At 40.9% G+C, this 26,891-nt stretch overlaps 1 protein-coding gene across 1 annotated transcript in view; it reads right to left on the reverse strand.

Annotated features, from left to right (window-relative positions):
- Positions 1-26,499, reverse strand: part of LOC137133307 (uncharacterized) — a 68,496-nt gene extending 41,997 nt beyond the window's left edge. The window contains exon 1 of the mRNA XM_067516798.1: positions 25,473-26,499. Within this exon, the coding sequence (XP_067372899.1) occupies positions 25,473-26,383 (911 nt within the window). The 5' untranslated portion in view covers positions 26,384-26,499. The remainder of the gene's footprint in view (positions 1-25,472) is intronic.
- Positions 26,500-26,891: the final 392 nt, after the last annotated feature.

Raw genomic sequence — 26,891 nt, forward strand, 5'->3', positions numbered from 1 at the left:
GTATTTACAAGTTAACTAACAATATGGAAGCTTAACAGCAGCATTTTCCAGTGGCATTTTGTTCTGTTTCTTCTTACAAGTTTACGGTTTAACGTTTTTTATGCCAAAATCTCCATAGAGGAAAGGCACCATGACTCTGGGATAGGAAAGAGCTGGAACCTGTGAACAAGCAATCCAGAGGTGAAATAAAACAGACAGGCAGGAAATGAACTCCTTAAAACACAAGTCTGTCTGTCCTACTTCACCAAATGCAAAGCTTCGTATACCTCAGCAGTCCAGAGTGTAAAGAGAGGATGAAGGACAAGATGATCAGCAGGGAACCCAGCACACAACGATCAGAAACAGGGAACTTAAACACAACTCAGGTAAATGCTTCATAAAGACTAACAACACAAACAAGAATGTCCCATTTGAGACACAGATTGAGAATAAGCCTGTGGTGACTGTAACATCCCAGCGTCTTTCTGGAGTCAGTCGATGTGGACGTGATAACTTGTCAGAAAAAACACATCCCACTACTTTAGCACATAACAACTTCAGTCTCTGGCTTGTTGACAAAACTGTTTTTTTTTTGACAAATGTTATTTGAATTTGTCAGTGTTAAAACGTTTGGGATGTTGGCATGTTAGGACCTCAGTTTAGCTCCTGGACTCATTTTCTACTGAGCCATGCTGTTGAAATATGTACAGAATATGGTTTGATGCTGCTTTGCTAAAATAATCAAGATCTTCCCTGAAAAAAAAGATGTCTGAATGGCAGCATGTGTTGCTCCTAAAGCTGAATATCATTCAGCAGTAATGGAGCCTCCACAGATGTGCAGGTTACTCATGTCATGCACATGAATGAAGAAACTCTTCAGCTCAGTGGTCACACAATGGTGGAACGAGCTTTTGCTCTGACGTTTTGTCCTTGACTTAGATTTTCTACCTCGTACTTCACTTGTAAGTCAGTTTGGATAAAGAATCTGCCAAATGACTAAATGTATAAGTATGTGAATGTCAGAGTGACAAAAGGAAACATTAATGAGAACATTTAATGGGACACAGTGCAGCTGTCTGAAACATGAAGAACAGCATCTATACCTCGATGGGGATTCTTTCTTTGTCCTCTCCCCACTGGCCTCAGTGATCTGAAGCTGCACTCATCCATGGGGTCTTTGGGGTCTTTAGACTGATTTTTAGTTTAGTGTCTATGAAGCAAATTTGATTCACACCTGCTAAACACAGCACTTCTCTAACAAGATGGCAACCAAGTCCCCTCACAACAACAGGATGTGAAACAGCTTTACATGATCTATAGGTTAAAGGAAACCACACACACACACACACACACACATACACACACACACACACACACAGCAGATGTTTATCTGAAAATGCTGTGAAAAAATTTAAAGAAATTATTTCTTCATCTTTTTCACCACCATGTGTCAATACTATGGTAAGTAGCCATCTTACTCCTGTACAAGTTGATTATCTAGTTGATAATTCTGCAGCCTCACTGCGTATGATACTAGATACAGTTGCCCCTCTGAAAAAGAGGGCAGTGAATCAGAGGAGCCGACCTCCATGGTACAATTCACAAATGCACAGCTTAAAGCAGGCGTCACGAAAGTTAGAGAGGAAGTGGCGATTGACTAATTTAGAAGAATCTCATTTAGCCTGGAAAAGCTGTTTAAAAATGTACAAAAAAGCTCCGTGATGCCAGAACAGCATATTATTCCGCACTAATAGAGGAAAACAAGAACAACCCCCGGTTTCTGTTCAGCACTGTAGCCAGGCTGACTAAGAGCCATAGTTCTGTTGAGCCTAGTTTTCCCTTAACTTTGAGCAGCAATGACTTCATGACTTTCTTTAGGAATAAAATTGTAGCTATTACACAAAGAATTCACCAGATCCTCCCCCCAAATATTACAGATAGATCTTCACGTACAACAGCTCATGTCTTTTAGACCCTGTCCCAAAGAAATTGCTCAAAGGTTTTCCACCTTTAATAAACAAGTTCATATTAGATCAGTCTATCTTTAGAAACTGGCTATGTACCAAACGCCTATAAAGTCGCTGTAATCAAACTACTACTTAAAAAACCCTGTCTTGATCCAGGTGATTTAGCCAACTTTAGACCAATATCAAATCTCCTGTTTATTTCTAAAATCCTTGAAAAAGTAGTTGCAAAACAATTATGTGACCATCTTTACAGGAATAATTTGTATGAAGACTTTCAGTCAGGATTTAGAGTTCATCATAGTACAGAAACAGCACTGGTAAAAGTCACCAACGATCTTCTCATGGCCTCAGATAATGGACTTGTGTCCACATTCGTCCCACTGGACCTTAGTGCCACACCATTGACCACAACATTTTATTACAGAGACTAGAACATGGATTTGGGATTAAAGGAACCGCATTACATTGGTTTAAATCTTATCTGTCAGACAGATTCCAACTTGTTCATGTTAATGATGAATCCTCTTTCTGCACAAACGTTAGCTATGGAGTTCCACAGGGCTCTGTGTTAGGACCAATACTTTTCAATCTGTATATGTCACCTTTAGGCAAAATTATTAGGAAACATTCCATAAACTTCCACTGCTATGCAGATGATACCCAGCTCTATTTATCTGTGAAACCAGAAGGTACTAACCAATTAGTCAAACTTGAAGCATGTCTAAAAGACATAAAGACCTGGATGTCCTACAATTTCCTACTTCTAAATTCAGACAAAACTGAAATTATTCTCTTTGTGCCTAAAAAGATAAGAAAGATGCTGTCTAATAATATAGTTACTTTAGATGACATAACTTTGGCCTCCAGTACTGCGATGAGGAACCTTGGAGTTATTTTTGACCAGGATTTGGCGTTTACGTCACATATTAGACAAATCTCTAGAACAGCCTTCTTCCACCTACGGAACATTTCTATAATTAGAAGCATCCTGTCTCAAAGTGATGCCGAAAAACTGGTCCATGCATTTGTTACCTCTAGGTTGGACTACTGTAATTCCCTACTTTGGGGGTGAAATATTAACTCTCTTAAAAGCCTTCAGTTAATCCAAAATGCTGCAGCAAGAGTGCTGACTGGAATACGGAAGAGAGATCACCTTCACTAGCTTCTCTCCACTGGCTTCCCATTAAATCTAGAATAGAATTTAAAACCCTGCTTCTTACATACAAAGCTCTGAACAGTCAGGCTCCATCATATATAGAAGACCGCATAGCACCATCCCAGTAGACCACTTCAATCTCAGAATGCAGGCCTACTTGTGGTTCCCAGAATTTCCAAAGGTAGAATGGGAGGCAGAGCCTTTAGCTATCAAGCTCCTCTCCTGTGGAACCAGCTCCCAGTTCAGATTCGGGAAGCAGACACACACTGTCTACTTTTAAGTCTAGGCTCAAAACCTTCCTCTTTAATAAAGCTTATAGTTAAAATTGCTCAGTCAACCTGAAACAGCTCCTACTTAAGATGCTATAGGTTTAGAATGATGGGGGACTTTGTGTCTTCTCTCTCCCGTAGTTGTTCTTCTCCCCCTCTGTCTCACTCTCTCTGTCCCTTTCTGCAGGTGTCCCCGGCTTTGGAGCTGTGTGTTTCCAGTGTGCAGCTACTGGTCCAACTAACCTGCCCAATGTTTTGTTGTTGCTTTTGTTGCTCTTTTCATTTCTTTTCTCTCTTCACTTTCCACTCACCCCAAATAATTAATGTAATAATTAGTAATTAATGAATAATTAGTGTAGATCCTATTGGTGTTACCGTTGATATCTGATGCAGATTTTGTTTTTGTACATTCTTGTCTTCTCTTGTCACAAAATGGCAGAAATGGTGCCAGAAGTGGGATTGGAAGGATTATGGATTATGGATTATGCAAATGCTGACGTCATTGTACTTGTTGGCTGAATATGGCGAAACAAAGCAGTCGGTGAGACATCAAACACTGAGGCACAGTGAACTTGTTCCTGCAACTTCCACATTTACCAGGATGTCACTGTGATGTATTGAGAGGAACAACTGAAATGTGGTAAGATGTTAATTTGAAAGGAAAAGGGACAAAGCAAGAAAAGATCAATCACTGAAAAGTAGCTGGCAGAAGTGTCTTAGTAATGAAACAGTATCTGGTGTCTGCAACAGAGCTGGTCTGTCCACAAGGAAACCACAAAGGAAACTGTAAATAAAGCTGGGACCGGACTGTCCCACATGTCCCATAAATACAGAATATCTAGGTGCTTGTGGTCAATTACAGGAAAGGATTCTAGGTTTGATCTGAGTGAAAAGAAATTAACTAATTTCAAATCCAAAGTAGAAGCCGAAGAAAAGGACAGAACACACGTCCTCTTCTTTTAAAGAAAAAAGAAGGGACAGAAAAAGGGACTCGATTAAAGCTGAATGAAAGGTTTTCAGTAGGTGGCAGGTAGAAGCAGGTAAGTGTTGTTAAACATGAGGGAAAGGAAACGGAACCTAAACTCTACGTCTTCTTGTCACGACAGGTACAAATGACCGACTCTGTCCACTGTCTGTTTGTCCACACACAATGTTCACAACGTCTAACTGTGGCTTATTTACGCTGATGAAGCGATGGCTCATGCTGCCACTGACATTACCATCCAAACTGTGAACATGAAGCCGTGTGTGTGTTTGTGTGTGTGTGTGTGTGTGTGTGTGGTTTGCTTTGACCTATAGATCATGTAAAGCTGTTTCACATCCTGTTGTTGTGAGGGGACTTGGTTGCCATCTTGTTAGAGAAGTGCTGTGTTTAGCAGGTGTGAATCAAATTTGCTTCATAGACACTAAACTAAAAATCAGTCTAAAGACCCCAAAGACCCCATGGATGAGTGCAGCTTCAGATCACTGAGGCCAGTGGGGAGAGGACAAAGAAAGAATCCCCATCGAGGTATAGATGCTGTTCTTCATGTTTCAGACAGCTGCACTGTGTCCCATTAAATGTTCTTTTTAATGTTTCCTTTTGTCACTCTGACATTCACATACTTATACATTTAGTCATTTGGCAGATTCTTTATCCAAACTGACTTACAAGTGAAGTACGAGGTAGAAAATCTAAGTCAAGGACAAAACGTCAGAGCAAAAGCTCGTTCCACCATTGTGTGACCACTGAGCTGAAGAGTTTCTTCATTCATGTGCATGACATGAGTAACCTCACCGTTTTGTCCTTGACTTAGATGTCCTGCACTCATCCATGGGGTCTTTGGGGTTTTTGGAGGGAATTTTGGTTTAGTGTCTATGAAGCAAATTTGATTCACACCTGCTAAACACAGCACTTCTCTAACAAGATGGCAACCAAGTCCCCTCACAACAACAGGATGTGAAACAGCTTTACATGATCTATAGGTTAAAGCAAACCACATACACACACACACACACACACACACACACACACACACACACACACACGGCTTCATGTTCACAGTTTGGATGGTAATGTCAGTGGCAGCATGAGCCATCGCTTCATCAGCGTAAATAAGCCACAGTTAGACGTTGTGAACATTGTGTGTGGACAAACAGACAGTGGACAGAATCGGTCATTTGTACCTGTCGTGACAAGAAGACGTAGAGTTTAGGTTCCGTTTCCTTTCCCTCATGTTTAACAACACTTACCTGCTTCTACCTGCCACCTACTGAAAACCTTTCATTCAGCTTTAATCGAGTCCCTTTTTCTGTCCCTTCTTTTTTCTTTAAAAGAAGAAGACGTGTGTTCTGTCCTTTTCTTCAGCTTCTACTTTGGATTTGAAATTAGTTCATTTCTTTTCACTCAGATCAAACCTAGAATCCTTTCCTGTAATTGACCACAAGCACCTAGATATTCTGTATTTATGGGACAACATGTGGGACAGTCCGGTCTTCACTTGTCCTTCATAGACTTTATTAAATGCTAACTGAAATCAAGTACAATGAGTAACAAGAAAAACATGAATCATTTGAATCACACTGATCATACGTGACACAGCGCTACAAAACAGCCACTGTGTGGTGCAAATTCCATGTTTGAGAATCAGTAGATTAAAAATCTACCAACAAATGACTTTGAAATCCTTGAGAACGTGTGGCAGCAGCCTGATATAATTACTGTTTTGCACAAATGTAGCTTGTTGACATATGAACAGAAATGATGAGATCAGCAGAATGATGGATACAGGGAGCATGTTACTTTAAGATCGTAGCACTGTAGCTTCTCTTCCCTCCCTTCTCTGCTTCAGCAGAGAGAACGAGGTTGATGTAAAATTCAAATGTCAAGAAGTCGAGGGAAGTAACCAAGTCCACTTACTCCACTTGTGTACAATTAGTATAGTTTAAAGGTACTAGTACTCTGCCTGGGTAATTCCAGTCGCTCCACTACATTCAACATATTTAGCCACTAGTTGTTTTACAGATGCAGATTCATAAACCAAGTCTAATAAATGCTGACATGTTCTGAGCTGAGCAGATTGTTTCATCCAGGGAAACTGGTGACTCTCTCCTTTTGCACCGTGTTTCAGCTGTGTGTTCATTGAAAAACGGTTTGAGCCAGTAGATGTCACCATCGCGCTTATATTCCAGCTCAAATACTGAAGGCTTCAGTTAGTTACTCTGGATTCTGAAGCAGCTGAGGTGCTTTAACATGAGAACAGGCAAAGAAGAAGGAACAAGACAAAATGATTTAGCAGCTAATTTGACCTCATGTGAATCAGCTTGCTGCTACATTATTAAACTGACTGGTTGTGGAGGCTGAAACAGAGCATGAGGTCCAGCAGAGGTCGGAGCTCTGTAAGGAGGGAGAGGACACAGGGTGGATTGACAAAGACCAGAGACAGAGCGGGTGCACGTTTCCCCCACATAGACTTTCTACACGTCTCTGTTTTTATGTTTGATATACTCTGTGCGTTTCAGCATAAAACATGATGAGTACAAACAGCTTCACACATTTTACAGAGAAGGTCAACAAAATGTGTTGAGTAGCAACAATATATTTTCGTCTAATTTCTTAACACGTCTTTCTAGTAGGGCGGCCCGGTGGTCGAGTGGGTAGCGCTGCTGCGTCACAGCTGAAAGGTCCCCGGCTCTGTGCTCGTTCTGTGTGGAGTTTGCATGTTCTCTCTGTGAGATACGTAGAAAATAACAAGGACTTAAGTACAGTCATGAAATACCTGACAAACAACCAAAGCAGTGTTTAGTTCATGCTTCCTCTGTGGCTGCTGGGGACAATCATGTGACCTGAAGCTACGCTCTGATTGGCAGGTGTTTGTGTCCCAACTATGTCCGTCCAACTGTGGCTGCAGCTCAGCGGCTCGTTAATGTGGTTTGCTGTGCTAATCAGCTTAACTATTAGATCAAACTGTCAGAAATGACAGATTGTTAACTTATTCATCCTGTTGGCGAAACTCCATATTCACAAGTCCCAATTTTCATAATCCCTTTAAACTGTTAGTTATTGAAATAGAACATTATTTTAAATCTGTTAAACTTTTACAAAATAAAAAATCTCATAATTTTTCAGAGCTATGTGTCAAAACTTAGTCTAACTGCCTCTACAACACTGTCTAATGATATTCTGATCTTTATTATCACTATTCTGATTTCAGTGTCTGAGCCAACTTTCAGCTGGAAACACCATTTTCAGCATGTTAAGAACATCAGCTTTTTAATATCTTTTATACTTTCAGAAATATTCAGCTTTTTTCAGCAATTTGTTCTCATTCACATGAATGGAGAAAGAGGCCATTGGGATTGAATCAGTGTTAGACTCTCACAATGAAACAACCTGTTGGTTTCTTGGTGACCTCATGTGTTCTCTACATGTTTATTTGAGCTCAATCGCTCTCGGTGCCTCAATAGGAAACATGATTCTTTAATCAATCGACTGCTATGTGGCTATTTGTGACCCTCTGCATTACTCCACCAGAGTCACTGTGGTGAACTTGGTAACTGCACTGGTGGCACAAAAACAAAACTTGTTATTCACACACACACACACACACAGACACACACACACACACACACACACACACACACACACACACACACGGTGCATTACCCATTACTGCACTCCGTCAGTGCCACCTGCTGGATGAACAAGATGTTCCAGCTCAGGACTGATTCCATCAGACTTCACATGTTTCCAAAGACAAATAGAGAAGCTCAGCTGCAAAGTATAAGATAATGGGTGGAGGGCAAACAATCAGTGTATAACAATCTGTAAAACTGCTTCCTGTAAACGTTTAACTTCAGATAAGTTCTTGAGCACAGTCGTTTCCTTTTCTGACTCTGAACTGACACACTGATCATCACCACTGACAACACTGTGGTGGTGCCACCTTGGACTGTAGGGAAGCAGGTTTGACCCTGGATATCTGACACTAGTTCTATGGAACAAACTTCCTGTTTGACAAAAACCATCAATTCTAAGTCTATTTACACAAACGTATCTGTTAAGTTACTATAATGGAATCAAGTGAAAGGACAGTAATTGTAACAGACTGAAATCACAGATAGTTCTGCCAAAGTCTCATCTTCACGACTAGGCCGAGAGCAAACCACCTGTAAAGCACTTTGAATTAATTTGTACAAAAGATGCTACATAAATAAAGTTTGGATTTAGCTAAACCTGCTGTATAATGTTGGAGGTGGACTCAGTGGGGAACAACTGTGAGTGTTGTCACCTTTAGTTTGTGAGACTTAGGATCAAGTGGAAAGAAGGTTTGAAGTGTTTTATGATCTAATTTTAATATGTAGTTATTTTTGGTTTGTTTTTGTAAAGATGTGTCAAGACTATCAGATGTTTCCTGAAAACAATTAAGTATTTAGCATCTTCCACTGCAGTTATTTTAACCTTTAAAGATCCGAAATGTTTATGGCTTTTATAGCCCATACGGTGACTGTGCTACTCACTTCTTAAAGATAATTACATTAAAAATACACATTTAACAGTGAAAGCAACAACTTACTGTCAGAAAAATGGTTTGCAGAAGTTACTGTTAGCATGTCACAGTGGCAGACAGCCCATCAGGAGCATGAGGACACTTCCTGGTGGATGCAGGGTCGTTGGACCTGCTGTGAACAGTTACGTCGACCATTGATAACAAAGCCGTTGGCCTACTGGGTGCTGCCAGAACACAGATGCCCTACACTCCCTGAACGTTTCACTAAGGGCACCAGAGCAGACTGATCACACTGCACCTGTGCTACTTTCTTAGCATAAAGCAATAGCTGAAAGAAAAGGGAAAAAAACGGCAAGTGACTGCATAAAGATTCTCACTCTTCAGTGTAACTTACCTAAACTATCACTGGTGCAGCCAATTGGTTTCCAAAGTCAAACAATTAGTTAAGTGGAGTGTAGTGATTGTGTGTAAAGAACTGTAGTATGAATACATCTGTATGTGGCAGGTCCACTTACTGGTGAATCAGTATCCTGGAAGAAGTTTTTAAGGTCTGACGAGACCGAAATATAACTTTTTGACCTCAATGCCAAACAGCATGTCTGGAAGCAAGACAATCCAAGTCACCATATAAAGAACACCCTTGCCCTCCTCTGTCTGTCAGTGGATCACCAGCTTCCTGACAGACAGACAGCAGCTAGTGAGGCTGGGTAAACTCTCATCCAGCAGTCACACCATCAGCACCGGCGCCCCTCAGGGCTGTGTTCTCTCCCCACTGCTCTTCTCCCTGTACACCAACGACTGCACCTCTAAACACCCCTCTGTCAAGCTCCTGAAGTTTGCGGACGACACCACACTGATCGGCCTCATCCAGGACGGTGACGAGTCGGCTTACAGACTGGAGGTGGAACAGCTGGCCTTCTGGTGCGGCCTTAACAACCTGGAGCTCAACACGCTCAAGACAGTGGAGATGATCGTAGACTTCAGGAGAACCCCCCCTGCTCTCCCCCAACTCACCATCATGGACAGCACTGTGACTGCAGTGGAGTCATTCAGGTTCCTGGGCACCACAATCTCCCAGGACCTGAAGTGGGACATTCACATTGACTCCATTGTGAAAAAGGCCCAGCAGAGGTTGTACTTTCTTCGCCAGCTGAAGAAGTTCAACCTTCCACAGGAGCTGCTGAAACAGTTTTACTCTGCAATCATTGAATCCATCCTCTGCACTGCTATATCTGTCTGGTTCAGCTCAGCTACCCAGTCTGATCTCAGAAGACTACGGAGGGTAGTCCGGACTGCTGAGCGAATCATTGGTATAGCCCTCCCCAGTCTCCAAGAACTGTACTTATCCAGAGTGAGGAAAAGGGCAAAGAAGATCACTCTGGACCCCTCACATCCAGCACACTCCCTGTTTGAACTGTTGCCTTCTGGTCGACGCTACAGAGCCCTGAGTACCAGAACGACCAGACACAGGAACAGTTTCTTCCCTCAGGCAATCACCCTCATGAACACTTGCATTTACATTTACATTTAGTCATTTAGCAGACGCTTTTATCCAAAGCGACTTACAAGTGAGGTACAAGGCAGCAAGAATCTAAGTCATCACAGACCATCACAGAACACATAACAATATTGCACATAATCTAATTAAAACTCATACTCATTTACTTTTCAAGTTGCACACATAACTACTGTGTTCACATTTGTCAATTTTACATTTTGTTTAGCTTTTTGCATTTTATCTTTATATTGTATATTATATTGTATATTATATATTATATTTAATTATATTATTGTATTGTATTGTATTTGTTCTTGTATTGTCACAGTCATTCTGTTGCACTGTGAAGCTTTGTCATCAAAACAAATTCCTAGTATGTGTAAACATGCCTGGCAATAAAGTTCTTTCTGATTCTGATTCTGATTCTGATACCTACAGTAAAGCATGGACTAAAAATCTGTGGAAGGACCTGAAGACTGCAGTCCACCAGCAGTCACCATCCAGTGTGACTGAGCTTGAACAGTTCAGTGAGGAAGAGTCAAACAGTGCTTCATCTACAGCCGCTGTGCAGGTTTTCTACTGTGTCTACACAGACTCAGGGCTGTAATTAAAGCAAAAGCTGCTTCTACACAGTATCAACCAAGCTGAAGACTGGGCTGACAATGTACAGTAAGTGTGGCTAAATGTTGGCAGGATGAGGAGTGAACACAATGCAGCAAACAGTGCAGGATGAAGCAATGATTTATTGATATTTTCTACATTTTTAGGCAAAGTTTTGGTCAAAATACCAATAATGCACTTTAATAATGTATTGCTCCATATTCCTGGAGACATTTACTCAATCTTAAACTTTTTGATGCGAACGTCCCCATTCACAGTGATGACTGAGTACTGCTCCGCACCTATGCGGTTTGGGAACCTAATCTTAGAGGCATCGGGTAAAGTCACCACAAACTCAGAGCGGAATTCAATGATGATCTGCACAGATGGAGAGACGGTGACAAAAGAGAAAAAGATGTTACACAATTCTCATTCCATCACTGTACCATTAGAAATAAGTTACACACATCATCAAACACCCACACAGGCACATTTAAGACTCTAATTAACAGTCATTGATACGAGTCACGAATTACACACAACGTCATCAGACTAAAGTGGGAATATAACAAATTTCACTTGTCTTTCCAAAATCCCACAAACAGCACCAACAAAGCACATCTGCCACAGCTGCATGGCTGCTATCAGCAGATGCTCCACAGGGTTTTCTCTTGACAAATCTTAATAACTGGATCAATTTATCGAGTGAATATCATACGTCCGCATGCTTGCAAGCATCTTTTCTTTATTTCTGTTTGATTTTGTAGTTTTCTGAGAGTAAAATTGACATGAAATATAAACTGTATTGCTAAAATATTATATACTGACACGTAAAATAAATCTTTTCTCTCGTAATTTTCTGGTAAATATATTTACCTTGTTCCCATTTGTTGGGTTTCTCTAAGGTCTTGATACTACACTGTAAAGTGCCTTTGGACGACTGTCGTGATCTGGTGCTATACACATGAATTAAATCCTTTATGTTACTTTATGTATATAAAGCAAAGGGAGCATCTCCAGTTGCCACTGTTTGCTGCTGCTGACACGATTAAGCAGATTATCTATTCACAGATAACATCTCACCATGAATCCTCTCCTCTGCCAAATGGAAAGGATTTCTCAAGATGCTCAGAACCCCAGTCGCCTCCTTGGTAAGAGTTGCAGACTACTACATTTTCATCATCCTGGAACTTAAAGCGAGGGTTAATCTGCAGAGCAATGTCCTGCTTGTTGGGGCCAATATTCACTTCAAACCTTCAGCACAAAGAAACACAGACATTCTCATTTCTGTGGAAAAGGTAACAGGTGAGTCAGTGTGATGTCAGTAGTGATGTAGAGAATGGCCTTTATGTTCAAGTCAGTTACAGAGAAAATCAAATAAACGTGTAAGTAAGGAACGAGGAAAATACATAGAAATGAAAATCAAGAAAACATGTTTCATGATGTAACTAAAGAAACTAAACCAGACTGAAAAGCAAAACTGAATTTTTTATCCTCATTTTAATGAAAGCAAGGAACAAGATTAGATTTGCTCATGACTTTACATCTTTAAATCACTTCAGTCACCTTGAAAGAAAAGTGTAAGATTAATTTTTCACTTTTGCTTTTTTACCAGACAGTGTTTTTTTGATTACTACTTACTGTGCGGCATTGGACTTGGGAAACCCACCAAGAGTCAGTTGCCCGGTCTTGAAGGACGTGTTCTCTATCAGCAAAGTCTGTGCAGATAAAGATTAATGGTAAATGTTCTACACTTATTTAGCACTTTTCCACCTGTTGGCACTCAAAGCACTTTACACTGCTTCTCATTCTCATTTACACTGCAGCTCAATGGGAAAATATTCTATAGATTAATAAAAGGACAAAAACAAATTGCAGCAGAAGATGTTAAGTAGTCAGTCATAATTTCTCTGTGCACTTCACTGTTTAACGTCTAAATCAGACGTTTCTGTTTCTAAGCTTGTAACTTACAACTGGCTAGTGATGGTTATTAATAATGACTAGTTCAAAGCCACGTTGGTTAACACACAATGGTACCTCGATGTACTTTGCACTTTTTGTTACAAAATTGAATAAAACAAAATCCCTAGAGTTAGCTGCTTTTACAGCCCATCCTCACTCCTGAGGTGTCAACAAGTGACGCTTTGTCCAGCCCCTTTGTGTTACAGGCTGACGCATAAGGTACCCGTTCAAATCGGTGGGGTGGGAAGTCCCTCTGGTGGGTGTAGCTATATTTTGTTTGATAGAAATTTCAAAGAGGAGATTATCGATTCACATTTGTCGTCAGAGGGAAAATGGATTATAAGTGTCGTTCAGTGGGGAGACTTTACTCTTCTTCTAAGTAACTTTTAGAGAGGAGGCTCACACACACCTGGACCAACCAACCCCCCCTCCCCTCCACCAACCGTCTCAACAGCCCAGGTACACAAAGCTCTGAGGAAGACCAACCCCCGCAAAGCAGCAGGACCAGACAACATTGCTGGGTGGGCCCTCAGAGCATGTGCCAACAAGCTGGCTGATGTTCTCACCTCCATCTTCAACCTCTCCCTCAGCCAGTGCACTGTTCCTTCCTGCTTTAAGACCACAACCATCGTCCCCCTGCCTAAGAAGAGCCCACCCACCTGCCTGAATGACTACAGACCAGTGGCACTCACTCCAACCATTATGAAGTGTTTGGAGAGAGTGGTGCTGGCCCACATTCAGAGCAACATACCAGACTTTATCAGAACTGCACTACTTCACTTTTTATTGCCTTATTCTATTTTTATGTTACTGTACTATACGGCAGTTATTGTGGACGGCAAAGTAAGAATTTGATTGTGCAGGGAAACATGCTTTCTGTCTGTGCACATGACAATAAACACTTTGAATCCTTGAATCCTTTGAATCCTTACGGATACAAATACTGCAAATACTTCTGTCTTTCAAAACTTAGGTGAAGTGATTGTTGCTCTTACAGATCATTCTGGTGTTTCTCTACTTTTAACAGATTCTTTAAAAAACTAAAAGATACTTCAATCTGACAAATCTGTAGTAATGCAAAATATTTTAATACATGTAAAAGCAGATGTTACTCAGTCTTAGTGAATATTTTCACTGCCTTATTTGTTTTCTTTATTCATGTTTTCGTTTTGTAGGATATGCTTATATCCCTTGTTCAATCCTTCAAAAGATGGAAACATTACATTGGTTCGTTACACAAACCCATGTGCACACTGACAAATGATGTGTATGTTAACATTCTGTTATAAATAGAGAAAAAAGGATCAGACCTGATGTCTGACTTGCGCAGCCTAAACCAAATGCAGCAACCGGCAATAGATTATGTTGTAGGATTTTTCCCCTTTCAGGTGAAAAGGGCATAATACACACTTTTTCTCAGACTTCTCCTGACCTAGAACCAATTTCAAATGTAATTGCTCATTTCAAGTATAACAATATTCTCTGGATACTTAAACTCATCTTGGCAATTGTGCTCAACAAAGAAGGTTTGAGAAGAAATGAGAGTGGTGAAGGCAGAGTCTCCTCTCTGCAGCTTGGCAGGAAAATATAGGTGACAGTATGGGAGGTGTGGCAGTTGCATCTTTGCAAATATGGTCAATGTTTGAGAGGGTCCCTCCCACACTGTCGACTATATTTTCCTGCTAAACTTCAGAGAGGAGACTCTGCCTACAGCTCTCATTTCATCTCGAACCTTCTTCGTTGACCATGGCTGCAAAGACGAAAGTAAGTATCAAAATACAGGATTGTTATCCTGTATTTTATTATCCTCTCAACAAATTGCAAATAATCAAAAATATAGAGATTTTAAACATGATGAGAAAGTAAAAAATGTACACAGACCATATTCTTCTTTAGTCAAGTTGTTATTATTGCTCAATAAGTATTTTTCCCTCCACCATTTGTCCCACCTAATGTTTCTCTGTCATGGTATGAGAATGGTACATTTCAAATCAGTGTGGGGGAGAAACAAGCTGGGGTCTATGAATTAACTACCAGTGGGAATTTGGAAAGATGAAATTAAAAGATTGTTTCTGTTTTTTTGCCTGTAGCTGCAATAATGTGTCTAGTAAAATCCAGTAGTGTTAAAGTATCTTATCAGTCTACTTCTCTGCACAGAATATGATGCTTAAGACCACCTTCAGGGCTGGCCAGACCCTGACCATTGGTGGGGTCCCCACCCTTAAAGCTGAAGAGTAAGTAGTATTGTCTTGTTGTTAAAAAGTAAAACTGATCATTGAAACACGTCCTTGTGTTAATTTCCTTCTTTACTTACTGTACTTGTTCCATTTTCCCTGTAAAATGCTTTGAGTGACCTGAGCATGACGGCCACTACATAACCACTGACGTGGAACCTGTTTTATTTGATGACTAAGTGATGAATGTTGAAGTCATTCTACTGATAATGATATTCAGCTTTAGGAGCAACACATGCTGCCATTCAGACATCTTTAGAATCACCTTAGCTGAACATGGGGAAACAAAGTAGTCGGTGAGACAGGAAACAGTCCCTGCAACTTCCTCATTCACATTAAACAGATTCATCATTTAAACACCTGGGTTCTTGTCTTGTGTTACTTCCCCTTCCTCTAACCATCCAGCCTCACAACTAATATGCTGTTCATCTTTGCTTGTAGCTCAGTGTCTTATTCACTTTTAGTATGATAGTCTCAGCTGAAGCATGGACAAGGTACAATATATCCCTTTAGGTCGATGCATCATGTGTTTCTGAACAATTCAGTCATGTCCAGCTACAAATCACAGCACCTTTGTCTCTGCTACAAACCGTCTCTGCTCTCTGCTGAATGATAAGAGAACATTTGTCCCAGCTGAATGTGCATTGTTATTACGTTTAGGGGTAAGTTCCCATCCTCTTTCCTGCCATTTCAATGTAGGGAGATACAAACTTGCTCCTGCTTATCAGTGGTTGACACATTGTGTGTGATGGCATTTTTGATATTTGACAAAGCTTTATTAATATGGATCCACTGGACATAGTATTTACAAGTTAACTAACAATATGGAAGCTTAACAGCAGCATTTTCCAGTGGCATTTTGTTCTGTTTCTTCTTACAAGTTTACGGTTTAACGTTTTTTATGCCAAAATCTCCATAGAGGAAAGGCACCATGACTCTGGGATAGGAAAGAGCTGGAACCTGTGAACAAGCAATCCAGAGGTGAAATAAAACAGACAGGCAGGAAATGAACTCCTTAAAACACAAGTCTGTCTGTCCTACTTCACCAAATGCAAAGCTTCGTATACCTCAGCAGTCCAGAGTGTAAAGAGAGGATGAAGGACAAGATGATCAGCAGGGAACCCAGCACACAACGATCAGAAACAGGGAACTTAAACACAACTCAGGTAAATGCTTCATAAAGACTAACAACACAAACAAGAATGTCCCATTTGAGACACAGATTGAGAATAAGCCTGTGGTGACTGTAACATCCCAGCGTCTTTCTGGAGTCAGTCGATGTGGACGTGATAACTTGTCAGAAAAAACACATCCCACTACTTTAGCACATAACAACTTCAGTCTCTGGCTTGTTGACAAAACTTTTTTTTTTTGACAAATTTTATTTGAATTTGTCAGTGTTAAAACGTTTGGGATGTTGGCATGTTAGGACCTCAGTTTAGCTCCTGGACTCATTTTCTACTGAGCCATGCTGTTGAAATATGTACAGAATATGGTTTGATGCTGCTTTGCTAAAATAATCAAGATCTTCCCTGAAAAAAAAGATGTCTGAATGGCAGCATGTGTTGCTCCTAAAGCTGAATATCATTCAGCAGTAATGGAGCCTCCACAGATGTGCAGGTTACTCATGTCATGCACATGAATGAAGAAACTCTTCAGCTCAGTGGTCACACAATGGTGGAACGAGCTTTTGCTCTGACGTTTTGTCCTTGACTTAGATTTTCTACCTCGTACTTCACTTGTAAGTCAGTTTGGATAAAGAATCTGCCAAATGACTAAATGTATAAGTATGTGAATGTCAGAGTGACAAAAGGAAACATTAATGAGAACATTTAATGGGACACAGTGCAGCTGTCTGAAACATGAAGAACAGCATCTATACCTCGATGGGGATTCTTTCTTTGTCGTCTCCCCACTGGCCTCAGTGATCTGAAGCTGCACTCATCCATGGGGTCTTTGGGGTCTTTAGACTGATTTTTAGTTTAGTGTCTATGAAGCAAATTTGATTCACACCTGCTAAACACAGCACTTCTCTAACAAGATGGCAACCAAGTCCCCTCACAACAACAGGATGTGAAACAGCTTTACATGATCTATAGGTCAAAGCAAACCACACACACACACACACACACACACACACACACACACACACACACACAGCAGATGTTTATCTGAAAATGCTGTGAAAAAATTTAAAGAAATTATTTCTTCATCTTTTTCACCACTATGGTAAGTAGCCATCTTACTCCTGTACAAGTTGATTATCTAGTTGATAAATCTGCAGCCTCACTGCGTATGATACTAGATACAGTTGCCCCTCTGAAAAAGAGGGCAGTGAATCAGAGGAGCCGACCTCCATGGTACAATTCACAAATGCACAGCTTAAAGCAGGCGTCACGAAAGTTAGAGAGGAAGTGGCGATTGACTAATTTAGAAGAATCTCATTTAGCCTGGAAAAGCTGTTTAAAAATGTACAAAAAAGCTCCGTGATGCCAGAACAGCATATTATTCCGCACTAATAGAGGAAAACAAGAACTACCCCCGGTTTCTGTTCAGCACTGTAGCCAGGCTGACTAAGAGCCATAGTTCTGTTGAGCCTAGTTTTCCCTTAACTCTGAGCAGCAATGACTTCATGACCTTCTTTATGAATAAAATTGTAGCTATTACACAAAGAATTCACCAGATCCTCCCCCCAAATATTACAGATAGATCTTCACGTACAACAGCTCATGTCTTTTAGACCCTGTCCCAAACAAATTGCTCAAAGGTTTTCTACCTTTAATAAACAAGTTCATATTAGATTTGATCAGTCTATCTTTAGAAACTGGCTATGTACCAAACGCCTATAAAGTCGCTGTAATCAAACTACTACTTAAAAAACCCTGTCTTGATCCAGGTGATTTAGCCAACTTTAGACCAATATCAAATCTCCTGTTTATTTCTAAAATCCTTGAAAAAGTAGTTGCAAAACAATTATGTGACCATCTTTACAGGAATAATTTGTATGAAGACTTTCAGTCAGGATTTAGAGTTCATCATAGTACAGAAACAGCACTGGTAAAAGTCACCAACGATCTTCTCATGGCCTCAGATAATGGACTTGTGTCCACATTCGTCCCACTGGACCTTAGTGCCACATTTGACACCATTGACCACAACATTTTATTACAGAGACTAGAACATGGATTTGGGATTAAAGGAACCGCATTACATTGGTTTAAATCTTATCTGTCAGACAGATTCCAACTTGTTCATGTTAATGATGAATCCTCTTTCTGCACCAAAGTTAGTTATGGAGTTCCACAGGGCTCTGTGTTAGGACCAATACTTTTCAATCTGTATATGTCACCTTTAGGCAAAATTATTAGGAAACATTCCATAAACTTCCACTGCTATGCAGATGATACCCAGCTCTATTTATCTGTGAAACCAGAAGGTACTAAACAAATTAGTCAAACTTGAAGCATGTCTAAAAGACATAAAGACCTGGATGTCCTACAATTTCCTACTTCTAAATTCAGACAAAACTGAAATTATTCTCTTTGTGCCTAAAAAGATAAGAAAGATGCTGTCTAATAATATAGTTACTTTAGATGACATAACTTTGGCCTCCAGTACTGCGATGAGGAACCTTGGAGTTATTTTTGACCAGGATTTGGCGTTTACGTCACATATTAGACAAATCTCTAGAACAGCCTTCTTCCACCTACGGAACATTTCTATAATTAGAAGCATCCTGTCTCAAAGTGATGCCGAAAAACTGGTCCATGCATTTGTTACCTCTAGGTTGGACTACTGTAATTCCCTACTTTGGGGGTGAAATATTAACTCTCTTAAAAGCCTTCAGTTAATCCAAAATGCTGCAGCAAGAGTGCTGACTGGATTAGGGAAGAGAGATCATATTTCACCTTCACTAGCTTCTCTCCACTGGCTTCCCATTAAATCTAGAATAGAATTTAAAACCCTGCTTCTTACATACAAAGCTCTGAACAGTCAGGCTCCATCATATATAGAAGACCTCATAGCACCATATCATCCCAGTAGACCACTTCAATCTCAGAATGCAGGCCTACTTGTGGTTCCCAGAATTTCCAAAGGTAGAATGGGAGGCAGAGCCTTTAGCTATCAAGCTCCTCTCCTGTGGAACCAGCTCCCAGTTCAGATTCGGGAAGCAGACACACACTGTCTACTTTTAAGTCTAGGTTCAAAACCTTCCTCTTTAATAAAGCTTATAGTTAAAATTGCTCAGTCAACCTGAAACAGCTCCTACTTAAGATGCTATAGGTTTAGAATGATGGGGGACTCCTGCAAGTGCAATGAGCTCCTCTCCTCTTTCTCTCTATACATTTATTTGTCACCACTGCATGATGTTAACTTTGTGTCTTCTCTCTCCCGTAGTTGTTGTTCTCCCCCTCTGTCTCACTCTCTCTGTCCCTTTCTGCAGGTGTCCCCGGCTTTGGAGCTGTGTGTTTCCAGTGTGCAGCTACTGGTCCAACTAACCTGCCCAATGTTTTGTTGTTGCTTTTGTTGCTCTTTTCATTTCTTTTCTCTCTTCACTTTCCACTCACCCCAAATAATTAATGTAATAATTAGTAATTAATGAATAATTAGTGTAGATCCTATTGGTGTTACCGTTTATATCTGATGCAGATTTTGTTTTTGTACATTCTTGTCTTCTCTTGTCACAAAATGGCAGAAATGGTGCCAGAAGTGGGATTGGAAGGATTATGGATTATGGATTATGCAAATGCTGACGTCATTGTACTTGTTGGCTGAATATGGCGAAAGAAAGCAGTCGGTGAGACATCAAACACTGAGGCACAGTGAACTTGTTCCTGCAACTTCCACATTTACCAGGATGTCACTGTGATGTATTGAGAGGAACAACTGAAATGTGGTAAGATGTTAATTTGAAAGGAAAAGGGACAAAGCAAGAAAAGATCAATCACTGAAAAGTAGCTGGCAGAAGTGTCTTAGTAATGAAACAGTATCTGGTGTCTGCAACAGAGCTGGTCTGTCCACATGAAACTGTAAATAAAGCTGGGACCGGACTGTCCCACATGTCCCATAAATACAGAATATCTAGGTGCTTGTGGTCAATTACAGGAAATGATTCTAGGTTTGATCTGAGTGAAAAGAAATTAACTAATTTCAAATCCAAAGTAGAAGCCGAAGAAAAGGACAGAACACACGTCCTCTTCTTTTAAAGAAAAAAGAAGGGACAGAAAAAGGGACTCGATTAAAGCTGAATGAAAGGTTTTCAGTAGGTGGCAGGTAGAAGCAGGTAAGTGTTGTTAAACATGAGGGAAAGGAAACGGAACCTAAACTCTACGTCTTCTTGTCACGACAGGTACAAATGACCGACTCTGTCCACTGTCTGTTTGTCCACACACAATGTTCACAACGTCTAACTGTGGCTTATTTAGGCTGAACATGCTGTGAACATGAAGCCGAGTGAGTGTTTGTGGTTTGCTTTAACCTATAGATCATGTAAAGCTGTTTCACATCCTGTTGTTGTGAGGGGGACTTGGTTTCCATCTTGTTAGAGAAGTGCTGTGTTTAGCAGGTGTGAATCAAATTTGCTTCATAGACACTAAACCAAAATTCCCTCTAAAAACCCCAAAGACCCCATGGATGAGTGCAGCTTCAGATCACTGAGGCCAGTGGGCAGAGGACATAGAAAGAACCTCCATCGAGGTATAGATGCTGTTCTTCATGTTTCAGACAGCTGCACTGTGTCCCATTAAATGTTCTCATTAATGTTTCCTTTTGTCACTCTGACATTCACATACTTATACATTTAGTCATTTGGCAGATTCTTTATCCAAACTGACTTACAAGTGAAGTACGAGGTAGAAAATCTAAGTCAAGGACAAAACGTCAGAGCAAAAGCTCGTTCCACCATTGTGTGACCACTGAGCTGAAGAGTTTCTTCATTCATGTGCATGACATGAGTAACCTCACCGTTTTGTCCTTGACTTAGATGTCCTGCACTCATCCATGGGGTCTTTGGGGTCTTTAGACTGATTTTTAGTTTAGTGTCTATGAAGCAAATTTGATTCACACCTGCTAAACACAGCACTTCTCTAACAAGATGGCAACCAAGTCCCCTCACAACAACAGGATGTGAAACAGCTTTACATGATCTATAGGTTAAACCACACACACACACACACACACACACACACACACACACACACACACACACACGGCTTCATGTTCTCAGCTTGGATGGTAATGTCAGTGGCAGCATGAGCCATCGCTTCATCAGCGTAAATAAGCCACAGTTAGACGTTGTGAACATTGTGTGTGGACAAACAGACAGTGGACAGAATCGGTCATTTGTACCTGTCGTGACAAGAAGACGTAGAGTTTAGGTTCCGTTTCCTTTCCCTCATGTTTAACAACACTTACCTGCTTCTACCTGCCACCTACTGAAAACCTTTCATTCAGCTTTAATCGAGTCCCTTTTTCTGTCCCTTCTTTTTTCTTTAAAAGAAGAGGACGTGTGTTCTGTCCTTTTCTTCGGCTTCTACTTTGGATTTGAAATTAGTTAATTTCTTTTCACTCAGACCAACCTAGACTCTTTTCCTGTAATTGACCACAAGCACCTAGATATTCTGTATTTATGGGACATGTGGGACAGTCCGGTCTTCACTTGTCCTTCATGGACTTTATTAAATGCTAACTGAAATCAAGTACAATGAGTAACAAGAAAAACATGAATCATTTGAATCACACTGATCATACGTGACACAGCGCTACAAAACAGCCACCGTGTGGTGCAAATTCCACGTTTGAGAATCAGTAGATTAAAAATCTACCAACAAATGACTTTGAAATCCTTGAGAACGTGTGGCAGCAGCCTGATATAATTACTGTTTTGCACAAATGTAGCTTGTTGACATATGAACAGAAATGAGGAGATCAGCAGAATGATGGATACAGGGAGCATGTTACTTTAAGATCGTAGCACTGTAGCTTCTCTTCCCTCCCTTTTCTGCTTCAGCAGAGAGAACGAGGTTGACGTAAAATTCAAATGTCAAGAAGTCGAGGGAAGTAACCAAGTCCACTTACTCCACTTGTGTACATTAGTATAGTTTAAAGGTACTAGTACTCTGCCTGGGTACTTCCAGTCGCTCCACTACATTCAACATATTTAGCCACTAGTTGTTTTACAGATGCAGATTCATAAACCAAGTCTAATAAATGCTGAACAGATTGTTTCATCCAGGGAAACTGGTGACTCTCTCCTTTTGCACTGTGTTTCAGCTGTGTGTTAATTGAAAAACGGTTTGAGCCAGTAGATGTCACCATCGTGCTTATATTCCAGCTCAAATACTGAAGGCTTCAGTTCGTTACTCTGGATTCTGAAGCAGCTGAGGTGCTTTAACATGAGAACAGGCAAAGAAGAAGGAACAAGACAAAATGATTTAGCAGCTAATTTGACCTCATGTGAATCAGCTTGCTGCTACATTATTAAACTGACTGGTTGCGGAGGCTGAAACAGAGCATGAGGTCCAGCAGAGGTCGGAGCTCTGTAAGGAGGGAGAGGACACAGGGTGGACTGACAAAGACCAGAGACAGAGCGGGTGCACGTTTCCCCCACATAGACTTTCTACACGTCTCTATTTTTATGTTTGATATACTCGGTGCCTTTCAGCATAAAACATGATGAGTACAAACAGCTTCACACATTTTACAGAGAAGGTCAACAAAATGTGTTGAGTAGCAACAATATATTTTCATCTAATTTCTTAACACGTCTTTCTAGTAGGGCGGCCCGGTGGTCGAGTGGGTAGCGCTGCTGCGTCACAGCTGAAAGGTCCCCGGCTCTGTGCTCGTTCTGTGTGGAGTTTGCATGTTCTCTCTGTGAGATACGTAGAAAATAACAAGGATTTAAGTACAGTCATGAAATACCTGACAAACAACCAAAGCAGTGTTTAGTTCATGCTTCCTCTGTGGCTGCTGGGGACAATCATGTGACCTGAAGCTACGCTCTGATTGGCAGGTGTTTGTGTCCCAACTATGTCTGTCCAACTGTGGCTGCAGCTCAGCGGCTCGTTAATGTGGTTTGCTGTGCTAATCAGCTTAACTATTAGATCAAACTGTCAGAAATGACAGATTATTAACTTATTCATCCTGTTGGCGAAACTCCATATTCACAAGTCCCAATTTTCATAATCCCTTTAAACTGTTAGTTATTGAAGTATAACATTATTTTAAATCTGTTAAACTTTTACAAAATAAAAAATCTCATCATTTTTCAGAGCTATTTGTCCAAACTTAGTCTAAGTGCATCAATATTGAAACACCGTTTTCAGCATGTTAAGAACATCAGCTTTTTAATATCCTTTATACTTTTAAAAATATTCACATTCACATGAATGGAGAAACTCTTCAGCTTTATCTAGTCGGGCCTACTTTAGCCTGCAGAGGCCATTCTGACAGGACTTTCAGCTATGAGCCGTGGATTCAGCCTTTCGATAACTTTTACTGTTTTTGTTACTTTTTGGTGAATGTTTTGCAGAATGTTGCCCAGCTGGAGTTGGTCACATCACACACACTCTTAACTTCTCAGCTTCAACTTTTATTCTTTTTCTTCAGTCGAGTTGCATCTTTCCTCATCAAATTACACATTGAAACGTCTGCATTTTTGTTTTCTTTCAGGAACGTAACTCTCATAGTGACAGGACTTACAGTGCTTTCAGTTTCTGGCCAGGAGGGAAGAGACTGAAACTCCTATTGGAAATTCTCCTGCAGAAATTCTCCTCAAATCACAAATATCTGCAAACTACATATGTCACCATGTTCGCTGAAGCCTTCTGCCCCTCATAGTGTTTCGATTTGTTAATAGGACTAATACTTTTTCCCATTTTGCACATTTTGAGAGGCGAATCTGAGCAGTTTCTAACCTGTCTTCAGCAAAACGTGACTCAGCAGACTGAAAGCTGTCGCTGCCATGGTAACAGACGCCGCTGAATCAGGTCATGTGATCAGAGTCCAAACACTTTACCTGACAGTCTTTCTCCCACATGATACACAGTGGAGACACACACACAGACACACAGGAAACACAGTTTCAAAATAAAAGCCTGTTTGATACTTAAAAAAAGATTTTAACATCTTAATGGTAAAACATTTTTCTGCATTGCAGAATATTGATTTTCAGCATTGCTTGGAAAATCCTTTAGCACTGAAGCATTCAGTGCATTTTCTTTTTGGACATTTTCTTTTTCTAGTTATTTTATTAATTTGGTGACTTCTTTTAGTTTTGTATTTCTCTTGTAGACTCAACTGATGTTCTCCACATATTGAAATGCAACCTAATGATGGAATTTGTTTCTGTGTACAAAGTGTACAGTGAATTTTATGGACGTTGGATTTTTGTTGTCACGTCGTTCACGATATATTGTCAATAAAGAATGTTCAGTATCTTCAAATAAACTTTTTTACAATGTTAAAACTGTTGATGTGTGAAACAAACTAATATCAGTCAACATTTTACTTGGATTTCAGTTACTAAATCTAAAGTTTATTACTATTATTTATTTCCTTTTTTTTCTTGCCAATAGTAAATATGTATGTAAGTAAAAAAAATGATATTCAAACCGGAAAACACGGTCACATCTGGATGTAGGTGAGATTAAAAGCATTCACAGAACTGTGCATGGTTCAAATTTTTCAAACATCGTAATTCATAACAGTTTTTGTTTATTTGGTTTTTTTACTCTGTATCTTGTCAAATTTCTTTTCTATTTCAGACAGTTCAGTTCCCTCATACATCTGTTGGTGGACAATCCGGAATCCTGTTGGACCTTCACATTAAATGTCTCAACAGGACTACAATGACTGATGACATTGCCACAGTAGATTTGGTTTGTTTTTAATTTTTGTCCTTTGATTGTTTTTAGGGTCTAATTGTGGGAGGAAACCGGAGCCCCCGGAGGAAACCCACGCATACCTGTCCAGAAAGGGGTGCACCCCAAACCATGGGCTGCACGCTTTGAAAAGGACCCTGATGAAGGCTACAGGCCATGTAACAATAAAGTTGTTCTACAAACTGCAAGTGTCCCCCCAGCTTCAGTTTGTGTTCCCACGTGTGTGGTGGGGTGGCGCCAGAGGTTCCTCTCTCTGTGGTCCACCCTCATTAAGAGCTCCCCCCCCTCTTTGGAGCTCGTTTGTGTCTCAGTGTGTGTGGTGGGGATAGGTGGTCCACCACACACACAGAGACACACACACTGAACCATTCACACTGTTACACCTCGCTGTTGCTATAGCAGCAAGTGATGGACACAGTCCAACAGGCAAGACTTACCGGAAGTAGTGCACTGCGACGGCCACGGCACCAACCCCGATCACAACAGCTGTGTAGACACACACTCCTTTGACCACTCTCCCTGAGAACAAGCGCGATGGACGTTTGGTCTCCAGCTGTGGAGGCTCAGCGGCGGGACTTTCTGGTTCATCGGTCCCCTCACAAAGGACCCACATGTCCACTTGTTCGTTAGCACTGACCAGACACAATGGTTCTTCTGTGAGGATTTCGGGTTCGGTTGGTACGTCCTCCTCCTCCTCGGACAGATTCTCAGTCTCTGCCAGTAGGGGTCTGTCCTCAGCTGTACTGCTGGTCCACTTTATGAACTCCACACTGGGTTTCACAGGTGCGGTTTCTGGGGTGCTGGCGCGGCTTGCAGCGCTAGAGGACGAGTCCTCTTCCTCGTCACCTTGCGTCTCGCTCATGTCCGATTGGTCAGTGACTTCCTGTCCCGCTGTCCGGTCTTCTGGCGGATTTTCATATTGCTGCCACTCCACCCACAGATTGTCCATCTCACTCACCAGGGAGACCAACTCTGGGTCGTTGTCTTGACTTTCTGTCTCCGCGTCTGACGGGTAAACGCTGTCGGATGAACGGTCCTCGCTGAGCTTACTTGTCTCAGTGGGGGACCAACCGTTCGTGCCGTGGGACAGTCGCCGTCTCAGCCTCCTCACCATTCCTTCAAATCCACTCTGCGCGGCCACATAGAGTTTCTTGTAGTTTTCTGCCAGACCCGCTTGGCCTTCGATCCCCCTCTTCAGCAACTTGACTTTGGACAGAAAGAACTTCTCCCGATGCTTCGCGTGGACTCGCTCATATTCTAACTCCATCCGAAGCTGCAGTATTTCTTTGTGCAGAGATTTGATCAGCTCCTCTGACTCCGTCGTAGTGTGAGTCGTGTCGGTCTCCATAAGTAATTTCCCCCAAAGACCTGCGTACAGTACGAACCAGACTCGTCTCTGTTACTGTGCAAAATTCAGTTCATATCGTGTCAGGCCTTCTGGCTATGCAGGTGACGTCACATACATCAAAGCCATGAATGGCTTTCATACTAAACAATGACGTCACAGGACGTTGCCCGTTTGTTTGTTTGTTTTGGTTTGAAATGTGTCTTTCCAGCGAGTCCAACAACTATATTGTGAGTTATGGATTTTACAAACACGAAAGCAAAACACCGAGTAGTATTTACTTCTTCTTTCTGAAATGATTTGTTTATAAATGAAAGTGTTCACGTGTGATTTCCTTTTATTGGTTGGATTTTCTATGACCATCCTGTGGAGTTTTCTTTTCATACGAACTTATATAATAATATAATTAATTACAATAAATTAAAGTTCCACATGAAACCATAAATATTGACGGGTTCACCAGTGTTGGTACCGTTTAACTTAAATGACGGCTCCACCAACCACGACCAAT

Source organism: Channa argus, chromosome 9 (assembly GCF_033026475.1).
Source record: "Channa argus isolate prfri chromosome 9, Channa argus male v1.0, whole genome shotgun sequence".
Taxonomy (NCBI): Eukaryota; Metazoa; Chordata; class Actinopteri; order Anabantiformes; family Channidae; genus Channa; species Channa argus.